Genomic DNA, 13,881 nt, shown 5'->3' with positions numbered 1-13,881 from the left:
AAGCCATACCAACATCCCACCAATGCCACCAAATCCTAAGATAGATAATACCCAATCTTAAAAATGGTTGGTTCTGCCATTATAGTGCAAAAATTACAGAAGCCAATGACCTGGTCATATAAAGGCCTGTGTTATCATTCACTGTAACCAACTATTTTTTTAAATTTGATATCCCATTTTTCAATCTACGCTTCCTTTAGTGTACAAATATCTTCTATGACTTATGATGGGGTTATGTCCTGATAAATCCATCGTAAATTGAAAATATCATAAATCAAAAATGTATTTAATAAACCTAACCTACCAAACATCACAGCTTCATTGAGCCTACCCTAAACATGCTCAGAACACTTACATTAGCGTACAGCTGGGCAACATCAATGAACAAAAAGGCCGAATACTGTATACTGAATACTGTGCTGAATGTGAAGAATGCTTGTCTGGGTACAGAATGGTTGTAAATGTATCAATTGTTTACCCTGTTGACTGTGTGGCTGACTGGGAGCAGGGCTAGTACTTGGATATAGCCAACCTGGGGAAAAGATCAGAATTCAAAGTATGCTTTCTATTGAATGTGTATTACTTTTGCACCATCATAAAACAGAAAAATTGTAAGTTAGACCATTGTAAGTTAGAGACCGTCTGCATTCTTACACCTCACACAATGATCAGAAAAAGCTGAATGCATATGAAGCCGTGTGAAGCACAAGTAAGTGATTAAAAGAAGCAGTGTAAGCAAGCTCATTTACCTCCTGGTCAATGAAAGCAGGAAACACTGATGCAGAAAAGGCTTCCTTAAAGGAGAAGGTGCAATTGTAGGAATACATTCCCTGCCTACTTCTCCTCATTCTCATTTCTCTCTGGCTTGCTCTGAACCTGCATGACTGAGGAGCTGCCTTCCTTCATGAAGGTGGACGTTTTCTCCTAAGAGCAAGGCTAGCTGCCCCCCTAATGGCGCCTACCTGTCAGCCAGACTGCCAGATGGCAGGGCTCTTGGATTAAACTCCTTGACGCTTCTGAATCCAAACTGTAAACTAGCAAGATCATCCCACCACTTTTACCTAGGCCTCGCCCCAGGCCTCTCTAAAATGATAAAGGTACAGGACCTGCCAAGTCACTTGTGCAGTATCAATAAGCAATCATTCAATCATTTCACCCAGAAATATTAATTGATATCCTACTACATGGCAGGTGCTCTTCCAGACACTGGGGACACAGCAATTAGTTAAAGACACAAATCACTGTCCTCAGTATGCTTATCTGTGTCACGCTTATATTCTACCAGAGAACAGAGGCAATAAGCAAGAAATATAGGCAGAATGTTTAGTATGGTAGATAGTGACAGGGCTATGCAGGAAAGTGGGCAGGGTACTGGGGACAGAAATACTGGAAAGCAGAAGTTGCTGTTGAAAGGCGGTGGCCATGGAGGCCCTACTGAAAAGGTGATATCTCAGTAAAGACCTGAAGGAAGTGAAGGAGCTGACATGTTGATATCTTGGGGGAAGAACACTGTGGAAGAGAAAACATCTAAGGCAAAGGTCCTGAGGCAGCAGCATTCCTGTGGTGTTTCCCTGAAGGTGAGGGGGAAACAGCAAGAGCTAAGCAGAGGCCATGCTGTCTGAAATATGGAGGGCCTCATGGGTGTATGGCTGTTACTCTGAGTGAACTCGTAGATGATTAGGGGCTTTTGAGTTGAATGAAAAAATGTATGTTTTAACAGGATCACCCTACTGCTGTAATAACTCCTAAATAGTGGTGAAGGGTGGGTTGTCAGAAGGCATAAGACAGTAGGAGAGGACAGTTAAAAAAAATAATCATCCAGAGAGAGATGATGGTGACTTTGTCCTGGGAGCGGTACAGGTGCTAAGAGGTGGCTGCGTTCGTTAAATGTGTGGAAGGTCGAGTCACTGGGGCCTGCTGATGGAGCAGGTATGGGACATGAGCAAAAGGAGTTGAGAATGATGCTGGAATTTCTGCTCTGAGCAATTCGTTCTTCCCTGTTCCTGGTACTGACATCTTTAGTTCAGCATTTTAACCCTGTACTGAAACTTTTTATGCTGCTGGCTTTCCCCGCTGCTCTTAGTCTCATCTTTAGGGATTCTGTTTTGTCTCTTTCACGGAGCACAACACAGTGTTTGTAACAAGACAGGCCCTCAGTGACCGCTTATAAAGTAAAAAAGCCTTGTAGATTCTGAAGGATGTAGATGCAAGTGTGTCTACAGACTCAAAATCTAAAAGAAATTTAGGCCTAAGATAAGTCAGTTAGGGGGTATGTTTAACTTTTAATAAAAAAATGACATGTGAGCTATTATATTTCTTCAGACATTTATTGTATAATCTGGAGGAGGAAATGGCATCCCACTCCAGTATTCTTGCCAGGAAAATCCCATGGACAAAGGAGTCTGGTGGGCTGCAGTCTGTAGGGTCGCAAAGACTCAGACACGATTGAGCACGCATGCAGCTGTATATCATCATCTCTGGTCTATAGCAGAGCTTATCCACTAAATATATATTTTTAAATTATTTGAATTTATCTTAAAATCTATTTGTCCCACCTAATTGGATACTTTCATAATGCCAGAATAAAAATGGATTAATGATCTCTTCTAGGAATTAAGATTATATCCAGAAGCAAAAAGGAAATATAAAGAAATGGGCAGGTTATTTTCAGGATTAATTCTGGGTTAGTTTCACAGAATTAAGGGTTAAGATAACATCCTCCATTTCATAGGCCATCTTGTTTTTCAAAAACACCAAAGTCCCCCAATCTCCAAAAGCACTGAAATAAAAAGATAACCAAGGCAATGAATTTACAAGAGATTTCTGCTAATTTGTTTTATTTTTTGGTAATTCAGTACTTTATCCTTCTAACTGTATTTTCTAGACTGGGGGTAATTGTTCTGGGGAAAGATCAAAGTAGTGGAATAATTTTAGAAATCTGATAAATGGTCAATATTAACAGTAGCTGATAATGACTGTTGTTAAGATTCACCAAGAAAAATATCTGTGAAAGTGGTTTGTAAACCATAAGGTACCAATTATTGTCAGACAAATATGGTTTATGGTTTCAAAAGTCACCAAATATATATCGTGTATACTGTGGTTAATAAGAATGGCAGGACATTCTCAACAAGAGATCTTTCCCTTTGGCTTACCAGCCCATTGATATGGAATTGCTGAAAGATGGTAATAGCATTATCCTGTGAAGATACTGTAGAATTACTCAGCAGTCTCTTTCTCCTTACCACCTATTTTATGTGGGAAAACTGTGCAGGCTGAAATACATTTTTTTTCATCAGAAGATTCCGGTATAGAAACATCACAAACTGTTGTTTTCTCTTTGTCCATGATGAGCAGGCAACACACTTGGCTGTATGTGACCTAACATGTCAAGCTTGCGGTTATTAAGTAGTAACAGAAAAAAGGTCAAAAGAAGGCCGAACACATGACGTTAATGTGTTGAACAGCGCATATATTCCTCATCTCTTTACCCATCTCAGCGGCCTCATTATTCATAAGTTTGTGGGATCTTTTGGGTCCACAAATGTTTTCCTGGGCTCAACCACAAAGGACCATTTTTCCTAGCCATGTGCCCAGTGTTTGGGCAGCAGCCAGCATCCTTCCAGGTCCTGGAACACAAGTGACCCCAGTCATCAGTCAAGCCCTGTTCCTATCTCATCTGGCACTGCTGTTTCCCAAGGACATTTTCATCCTGGGCACAGTACTAGGTTGGGCTCTTCTGATATTTTGTTTTCGGGTTACAATACAAGATGTACCAGCTCAGAGCAGGCAGGACAGTGGGGGACAGTAGGCTGGGGGTGATACAGACACATTTTCTGTGTGCCAGGTGGAGTGGCATCACTACAGTCCTGTGCTTGAGTGCTTCAGCACAGAATCCATAAATTTCTACTACATTAAAATCTTTTAATTACTTGTATACATTTAGTCTAACATATTTTTCTGTTTTGGATTAGCACAAAGCAGTAATAATCCCCCTTCAATTGTTTTACTTAATGCCCTCCTCTACGGGTAAATGGATTAAAAGTATAAGTATACAATTATTTTTTAAATAATTCTTATAAAGAACTTGGAAATGATACCCAGAGGAGAAACAAACTATAGTTGGAAAAACATTAGTGTTAATACATGCAATTCTCTGTTTAAGACTACTCATTCAGAAAAGGCATCCCCTCCCCCGCCTCCACCCAATTTATAAATTCACAGATCTGGCAAAAAGGGAGAGTTCTGAGGGGGTAGCTGACTACACCCCCTCCTTTTTCTCTTGGCCTCACACCATTCTCTGGTTCCAGAAAGAACTGACCATGGTAGACAAAACTGTTACTATTGATGGAGAAACGGAAAACTTTCAGGGAACGTGGTAGACTTTATTCGGTTATTACAGGGTACCTGGACAAATGTACCTTCTCAGAAAAAAGCTACAGAATCAAAGTCAAAGACACAGGCCTCTTGGTTGGATTACGATCCACACAGCTGACGGTTCTATCTCTGGGAAAAGGGGTCCAGCCTGGTTTGGGGACAACATTAGCTTGGAGGTGCCAGAACTATCCCATTTCCTATATTCAGCTATTAAGGATCTGGTCTTATATTTTCCCTGCTAAAGTTGACACAAATAATTTATATTTTCAATGAGAACTAAGTTTAAGTTCTATAAATAATCAAAACATATATTGTCAGCCATGAAAATTTCCTCACATACTATAGACTACTTCGATTGCCCATAAAATTATTTTATCTAAAAAAAATTATTGAGCTACAATTGAAATACACTAAACTCTGGATGGGGCTTCCCAGGTGGTTGGTGCTCATGGTAAATAATCTGCCTGCCAGTGCAGGAGTCATAAGAGATGTGAGTTTGATCCCTGGGTCGGGAAGATCTCCTGGAGGAGGAAATGGCAACCAACTCCAGGATTCCTGCTTGGAGAATCCCATGGACAGTGGAGCCTGGTGGGCTACAGTCCATAGGGTCACAAACAGTCGGACACAAATGAAGTGACTTAGCACACACAAGCTTTGTATACGTAAAGTACTCAATGTGATTAGTTTTGACATAGGTGTATACTCCTGATTCTGTCATCTCCATCAAGAAAATAAACATTTCTGTCACCCCCAAAGTGTCCCTTGGTAATCCATTTTTCCCTCCACCATCTTTCCCAGGCAACCAGTGATTGATTTTTTGTCACTACAGATTACACTCCATTTTCTAGAATTTTACAGCAATGGAATCACACACAGTGTGTGCTCTTTTCCCCCTGGTTTCCTTCACTCAAAGTCTCTCTCTCTAATCTTCCTAAGGTTCTTCCCATTTGGCTGAGGCAAAGAGCATTGTGATATTTCTGTGGCAGCGTTTACCAAAGCGTAGCTTCCTTCTAATCATTCAGGTACTGGCTAAAACCTGCTGACTCACCTCTGCCCAGATCTCTGACATCAGATAGCCAGCGGCTTCGGCACACTCAAGTGTGAGCGCTAGCTGTGCTGTGTGCTCAGTGGTTCACTCGTGCCCGATTTTCTGCGACCCCGTGGACTGTAGCCTGCCAGGCTCCTCTGTCCAGGGAATTTTCCAGGCAAGAATACTGGAGCGGGTAGCCATTTCCTAATCCAGGGGGTCTTCCCAACCCCGGAATAGAACCAGCTTCTCTTGTGTCTCCTGTACTGGCAGGTGGATTCTTTACTACTGTAGGGAAGCCTACAGGAACTTGCAGCTTTGGTCTAACCTCTTAGGGAATAACTATTCCCCTCCCTCGGTCCAACCGGCTGCTCTTCTAATGTCTTTCTACCATTTTCTATAACCCAGGCAAGTCTTAATCTAGTCCTTTATTTCACAGCAGGACTAAATATCTTTAGGAAACAAGCTGCAGTAATTTCCCGAGATCCCTCTAGACCACACATTTAGAAGTGTGGTTTGGATGACTCTTCTATAAAGTATACACACCGGTAACTTTCCTCCCTTTGCTGCTTTGTTATCCATTTATAAAGTCCATCTTCAGGGCCAGGACTTGGGTAAAGAGTGAAGCACTAGCGCCAGGTGAAAAATTTGAAGAGGTGCCCCAAGCCTCAGTAATCCAGATGACCCATATTTTTCCAAAAAATCAAAATTAAAGTTAAAAAAAAATCCATGATGAACAAAATACAAAAATTTTAAATAAAGTCAGGACCAGTAACATTTGCCATGCTGAGCCTGAGACAGAAAGAGAAGATCAGTTAACAGTGATCTGACCTTTATTATTATTTACATTTTACACCCAAGGTGAGTGCCTTACATGGCTCATGCTTGCCCTGGCCCTGGTCCGCCTCCGCTGGATATATTTCTCGGTCCAACAGGCTGTTTGCCATACTGAAATCATCATTAGAATGTTAGTTCTGGCCCAGCAATTAGAATATGCCACGGACAATGAGAGCTACTTCAAAAATACTTTATCGAGGCACATGAGTCGTTTCTTACTTTTCCCCTTGCCTTTAACCACAAGTACAGACAATATCAGACAAAGACATAAACACTGGTCACCCACAGTCCTGAATTTTTTAACGGGCCTCAACCAAGCATTCAAGATGGGATGCATTAATGCTGTATCTGGTTACCTGGCCTTCAGTGTGAAACTAGAGTCATCTTATCTCAACAGACACACAGAAACCATCGCTCTGATTGATGTTATCATTTAAAACACATACTGTACTTCTCACTGGGCCTAAAAAAACACTTGAGAAAAATCAGTGTGTAAGAATAATCTGTATAATAAATGAGTTCCAAATGGACTGAAAATATGCCTGGAGACTCTTTGGAGTAAGGGCAATACAATGACTCTGCATGCCTGTGTTCAGCTGTGGGGAGAAAGCAAGCCATACAAAGCACTCAAGGGTCCCACTCACTCTCAGAGTGTGCTTGGATGTAGCCTTTTTCCTGGAAATGAAAGGACTCCTGTTTAGCCACTCATTGATGTAATAAAGATAATTAAATTATTAGCTACATATTAAAGAACTTAAGAGGAACAATAGAATATTAGTTACAGCTGGGGAAAGATGGTGAACACTGGTCTTCCATGCCCACAGAGAATACTGCAATAATTAGACTGGACTGAGAATAAATGTGAAGTTGGTCATCAGTCATCGTCAGCAGCCACCACAGCCTGGGGGAGAGAGAGGAAACGGGCTTTGGAGCCAGACAGAACTACCAGGAGGAGTTCAGTACCACTCTTTCCTACCCCTCTGACCTTGGCCCCTTTCTGTGCATGCTAGCTCAGCTGTGAAATGAGCCTACTTTACAGGGTCACCGCAAGAATCACACGGCAACAAGATACGTAGAGCACAGACCTGGCTTGTGGGGAGCTCTGATTAAATTGTAGCTGCTGTTATCACCACCTCCAGCCCCATAAGCTTTGTGTGTTTAAAGGTTATCTGACCCCAAGACACAGCAATGGTGAAGGTTTTCAAGGAAAGAGAACAATAATATTGGTAATTATTTATGTGTGTGTGACTATAGTGGGGGCCTAGGCACCCTGTTGAAGGCAGAGCCCACCCTACTTGTCTACATTTCAGTGCCAGGCACCTAAGTGTGAGTACTTCCTTCTTTTTTCTTTTTTTTTTATACTTTACATAATTGTATTAGTTTTGCCAAATATCAAAATGAATCCGCCACAGGTATACATGTATTCCCCATCCTGAACCCTCCTCCCTCCTCCCTCCCCATACCATCCCTCTGGGTCGTCCCAGTGCACTAGCCCCAAGCATCCAGTATCGTGCATCAAACCTGGACTGGCAACTCGTTTCTTACATGATATTTTACATGTTTCAATGCCATTCTCCCAAATCTTCCCACCCTCTCCCTCTCCCACAGAGTCCATAAGACTGTACTTCCTTCCTATAATATTTCTAAGGGAAAACTCTTGAGTGATATCCCTTTAAAAAGAGCCTTTTTTTTCCTTGCCAAAAAAGAGCAGCTGATTACAGTCATGGTTATCATGTACAGTTTTGTTCTTGACATTTTAAAAGATCCAGGAAAGAGCTTCCAAAGTTCATCTGAAAGTGGGTGGAAAGTAGGCAGTAGGAAGAAGAAAGGCTACTAGAGAGGTGGAGTCATTCGCTCCAGACAAGGAGGGTTTGAAAGACTTCAAACATGTTAGGTAAGGGTCAGGATATGACGCCACTCTGCTGCCTTTCATGTCCGTGCAATAGAAGGACTCCTGTCACTACCTTTTTCTTGGATGGATGATCTCCCTTCCTGGAGAAAAGGGATCGGCCAGATGACTTTTTGAGACCTCTTCTCATTCTAGCCATTGTAAAAATATTAAGAGCAAAAGAATACCCAGTCCTTCAGCGTGCGTGTGTGGCGGGGGGGGGGGTGGGGTGGGGTGGTGATTTCAGTTTCATTGTTTAAAATGAGGTCGATGTAGCTTGTCACAGTGGAAAGAGTGGGAGCCAGGACTCAGGCAGAGCTGAATTTGAATCTGGTTTTGAAACTCACAATTGGGCATGTTATGAGAAAAGAATTCAACTCCCTCCTCAACTGTGACCTGAGATAATCTCTGCCTCCCAGAGTTCCTGGAAGGATTAACTAAACCAGTGCTGGCAAAGCACCTAATATTTTGACTGACACACTGTAGGGCTTTGATGAATTAGAGCTATTAATGTAATTGGCTAAAAAAATTAGCTGACTAGTTACCTTTAAGTCATAATAAGAGCTATGACATTCTGGTTGTAGTTATACCACACTAGCAAAATAGCAAATTCAAGTCTGCAGACTGACACCACCCGGGCCCACTCTGCAAACTAGAACTTGTTTCGGCCAAAGAAGGCTTGGAGTGGTAACTCGTTGACCAGCTTGGTGCTCAGAAGCAAAGGAGATTACAGGCGAGGTCTAAGGCATCTTGGTATGAATCTGCTTTCTCTCACTGTCACCCTAAGAATCAAATGAGTTATTTTTAAAAGGTTCCAAATACATTTCCAAGTCTAAGGAATATATCACATCCCACCGACTTGTAATTCACACTAAGTATAGTAAAAACACCAGTCAAAAAACAGGTCTGCAAACCAAATGGAATGTCAGAAACTGTAATTATGATTTTTCTCCTGCGCAAATGATAGGGAGCTAAAAATGGAAGTTACCCAGAAATTAAAACAGCCCTTGCACAGCAGTGAAAGGCAGTGGTCAGAGCCCGGTACTGAGGAAAAGAAGCTTCTACTACCAGACCCGGCCATAAGACGTAATTTTCTGGTGCTACCTCAACGTGGTATGACATATTTAGTGTTTACACAGAGATTCTGTAATCCAGGACAGAACAGCTCTGGTTTCTGTTCCTGACCAGTGGCAGGGTCTGTGGCAGGAAGCCTGGAGGCTTGGAGAATAGGAAAAGAGAGAGGATACACAAGGAAGAAACATGCACATGAAGTGAGGCCCATGAGGGGCTTAGCCAGAAACACGGGAGGGTTTCCTGAGTCCCTCTGCGTTGCTCAAAGAAGCAGACTTGGCTTGGAAAGCACGTCCTGTTTCCAGCAAAGAGGGCAGTGGATGGGTTACAGTCGATAGAACTAAACATTAGATAAAGGAGCAGAACAATGCACTGTGTACTGATAGAGTCACATGAGAGACCAGCTTATTTTTGTTGGGAGTGACCAAGCACAGGCATGACATGTAAAGTGACCCCAGATATATCAGGAAGCTGGAGGAGGCCCAGTGGAGATGCTTGTCGATATCAGGTCTGTGAAGGTCACTGTGCCATTAAGTCAACCCTAAGCAGGAACCTCACATGGTAACGAAGTAGCCCTTATATTACCAAAAGACCAGTTTTACATGGTGGAGTGAACTTAAAATTCGTCACCTCAAATACATAAATTTCAAGTGGCAATAAGCCACTGAGCTGTCGAGATTGCCTACAGAAGCTAAACCCAGTATCTCAGTAAGTTCATTTTTATTCACCATACCTTTTTAGAAGCTGGGGTACAAACAGTCCTTTGAAATCTATGTATTTATTCTTATTTTGCTTCCAGTCATCATTTAACTATGCTTCCTTAAAACCTCAGGTATTACAAAATCTGACAGCATAGTACTTATAAGCAGGTTCATTGATTCTTATTTTTGTGTGTGTATAATAATGAGATAACAGAAAAAAAAAAAACCCAAATGGCAACTAAGATAAGAATCAAGAACATCACATAAAGCAAAGAAAAAACAAACTAGGAAACTCAAGAAGAAATGTATTATCTATGCTGGATATTAAGTTCAAAAGTTCCTGTTCAAGGGGACATTAAAATCAAAGTTTTACTTCTATACACTTCTTTCCCCCCTTGAATAAACTGGCCTAAACTACAGATTATTTCAGTGTGTGAATGACTGAAGGGAGTAGGGCAAACCCTTTCAGCAGTTTATTCAGTACTCCAGACCACTTGGGTAAGTGCCAGTAGGAGTTCAGAGGCTTATGAAAGCTACCGGCTTGAAGAAAGAGAGGTCCTTTCAGAAATGCTTATCTCAATACCAAGGAGTAAACTCAAGTGTTTGGGGGTATCTAACTAATGCCATCCTGTGAGGTAGCATGATGTTTTATGTTAAAAAAGATCTAAATTCTAAACTTAAAAAGACATGCCTTTACTTATGAGTTAAGGGGTAAGGAAATCTCTTCCTCATCTGGATTTTGACAGTTCACAGATGCACCGAGAGGGACTTTAAGACAGCTGGAGTCCTGGAAATGCCGATGGAGTTATGGTGACAAGGAGAAGTTGCTAAATATTTTACGGTTCTGTGACCTTGTCCCCACTCATATTATTGTCCTTCTAGATTTATCTTTCCTTTAGTGGACTTTTTCCTCCTCCTTATTTTTTTTTAATGAAAAATAGACATTAATGCTTCAGTTCATTTTGGAAATGTACCTTTGTGAATGATTTCAGAGATATTTTTGTTTCTTTTTAAAAATGACCTTCAAATAAAGATAACAGACTTTTCAGACAGCAAAGCCCAAAGCAAGTAACATCAGACTCTGTAGAATGGTCATCAAAAGACAAAAGAGACCTTCTGAAGAGGGGTGGCCAACTGCTAAATAAACTTAAAACATTTTAAGAGTAGGCAAATAAAGTATTACTGAGGGAAACAATGATCAAAGTAGCCCAAGATTGGCACATACAACAGAATCCTCATCCAGCAGACATTCAATTTAACTAGCACCGGTTGTTTTAAATAAAGTATTTCCTGGGAGGAACCAAGTGGCCATGAAGACTGCTTTTCTTGACATCAGGAAATAATGTCTTTTTTTTTTTTTTCTTTTTTAAGGTACAGTGCAGAAACCAACACATTTCAAGGCCATGTGATGTGGTTTTTGTTGATTCATGAAGCAGAGATGGGTTTGGGAGAGGAAATTGTATTCAAGTTGAACTGAACTGCACTAGTCTTGGCTTACCTGCCATATGCAAAACGCCTGTCTTTGTGATGATCTCCAAAAGTGTCCCAAAGCCTGAGAGAAACGCTCACTTCATCAACGACATCTCGGGAACGTTCCAAGACCTGCAGAAGAGAGAGGGCACCAATTCGCTGTCAATCAGAAGTTCCCCAGGGGAAGAATCCCTAGGTCATCAGCCCTCAAAGCCCCCGAGATTCACTTGCATTTAGTTTTCTCCTTCCAGCTAACAGGACTTAACTAAGTCCTACTCTTCTTCCTGAAACCATGTGTCCTAAAAACCCTCACTCAGGATACCAGAGCCATACACCAAATCAGCTTTCTCCTTTTGTTTTCTCTTGCTGCATGAAAAAGGGGAGTTCTGTCTTGAACTCATAAGTTAAGTTCTTCCTCTGCTTTTTAGAAATCTGGGTATATTCTATAGCCTACAATAAGCCATAATGGAAAAGAATATAAAAAATGTCAACATATATATATATATATAACTGAATCCCTTTGCTCTATAGCAGGAAGTAACAAAACACTGTAAATCAACTAGACTTCAATTTTAAAAAATCACATAAATAAACATATCTCCCAAATAAATCAAAATCAGACTGGCGACAGCAATGATGTATCCTTAGGATTCTAAAGAAACCCCATCTATCTCACCTCCTGGCAGACTCGGTACTGGTCAATGGCCCACACAGTGGGGACGTGGGTAGCCAGCAGCTGGTACTGTGTCAGCGTTGTATTACATGCTCTGGCGCAGATCAAGCGTGTCTTCCCCACAGCATTGTCTCCCACAACCACGCACTTGATGGTTTCCACGTTGGGTCTTTCGTAGTCCATGTCAGCGTCCATTTATAAAACTCTGGAAGAAGAGAGTGGATACCACACGTGAGACATCAGGGCTCTCCAGAGCAATCAAAGATGGGAGGGGGTCAGGCAGTTTTCCCTTGGCCCAGGCGCTCCTATGGAGGTGCCCGAGCCTAAGCCAGAAGTTTGGAAGTTCCTACGAAGCCGAACTGAAACTCAACTTTTCTTTTTATATCTCACACAAGTACAAAAACACCGGATTGTTATTTTGACCCCAAACGGTTTATCCCGGTTAACGTGTTATTTTCTCCTTGGTTTTCTCTAAACACAATCTGACTACTGGAGCTCCATCCAGGCGAGTCAGGGCTGCTGGCACATATTCTAAATTCACTAGCTACTCATGTTGACCCCCTAAACAACTGGGCACCTGTGGGTTTAACCTTACACATTCTGGCATAACCAGCCTTTGCAATAATGTCCATTATAATCTTCCAAAGACCCAAGATCTCTTTTTGACAGAAAATAGCAAAATTCTATAAAGCAATTATCCTTCAATAAAAAATAAATTAATTAAAAAAAAATCCTATAGGTTCTAAACTATCCTGGTGACTCAGAAGAGGATCCAAAGTGCAAGCAGAAAGGACTATCTGACTTTAAAGAAGAGTGAACTGTGTGAATTTTGATATCTTGCTGAAATTGTATTTATATTCATTCATGAATTTTTATTAATCAAATTCATTAAAAATATCTTCTTAAGAGAAGCACTATAAAGCAGAATTTAAAAAAAATTCTTCCTGAGAAGAATCTGCAGCATATGGTAGAGAATGATTTTATTAAGATGAGGGGCTCCCTTGGAGACAGCTTCCCAGGTGGTGCTAGTGGTAAAGAACCCTCCTGCCCAATGCAGGAGAGGCAAGAGATGCGGATCCGATCCTTGGGACAGGAGGAGGGTGTGGCAACCTGCTCCAGTATTCTTGCCTGGAGATTCCCATGGACAGAGGAGTCTGGTGGGCTACAGTCCATATGGTCTCAAAGAGTCAGACACAAATGAAGTGACTTAGCATGCACACTATTTTGGAATATTTCTGAAACCATCAAAAAAGGTTTAAAGAGGGTTGCTGGGTGAGGGGTGAAGAGGCAGAGGGAAAGCTGCTGGCAGCCCCACTTCCCCCAAACAGGAGCCCCCACAAACTGCGGTGTGGACTGCTTCCCTGCATCAGCTGCATGGGTGGCCAACCACGTGAGATTTTAATGTACTGTGATTGCTCTTTTGAGTAAGTCTGTTGTTAAACTGAGAAAACTAGTTAGATGGTAATTTTTAAAAATGAGTTCATAATGGTCTTAATAGCCATGGTTAAAAAAATGCTCAATCAAAGCAAGATCCTCTATGACCCACCTCCCAGAGTAATGGAAATAAAAACAAAAGTGAACAAATGGGACCTGATGAAATGTAAAAGCTTTTGCACAGCAAAGGAAACTATAAGCAAGGTGAAAAGACAACCCTCAGAATGAGAGAAAATAATAGCAAATGAAACAGCTGACAAAGGATTAACTTCCAAAATATACAAGCAGCTCATACAACTCAATGCCAGGAAAACAAACGACCTAATCAAAAAGTGGGAAAAAGACCTAAGCAGACATTTCTCCAAAGAAGACATACAGATGGCTAAGAAACACATGAAAAGAT

The 13,881-nt window shown here is 41.4% G+C and overlaps 1 protein-coding gene across 13 annotated transcripts in view; it reads right to left on the bottom strand.

Annotated features, from left to right (window-relative positions):
- Positions 1–13,881, bottom strand: part of RHOBTB1 (Rho related BTB domain containing 1) — a 141,584-nt gene that overhangs the window by 28,294 nt on the left and 99,409 nt on the right. For all 13 annotated transcript variants that reach the window (XM_070364803.1, XM_070364797.1, XM_070364802.1 and 10 more), the window contains 2 exons: positions 12,048–12,249; positions 11,400–11,503 (listed from right to left, as the gene is read on the bottom strand). In XM_070364803.1, coding sequence (XP_070220904.1) covers positions 11,400–11,503; positions 12,048–12,239 — 296 coding nt within the window. In that variant the 5' untranslated portion in view covers positions 12,240–12,249. The remainder of the gene's footprint in view (positions 1–11,399; positions 11,504–12,047; positions 12,250–13,881) is intronic.

The sequence above is a fragment of the Bos mutus genome, chromosome 28, assembly GCF_027580195.1.
Source record: "Bos mutus isolate GX-2022 chromosome 28, NWIPB_WYAK_1.1, whole genome shotgun sequence".
Classification (NCBI taxonomy): domain Eukaryota; kingdom Metazoa; phylum Chordata; class Mammalia; order Artiodactyla; family Bovidae; genus Bos; species Bos mutus.
The sequence above is the reverse complement of the archived record's forward strand: the minus strand, read 5'-3'. Positions and strand labels throughout refer to the sequence as shown.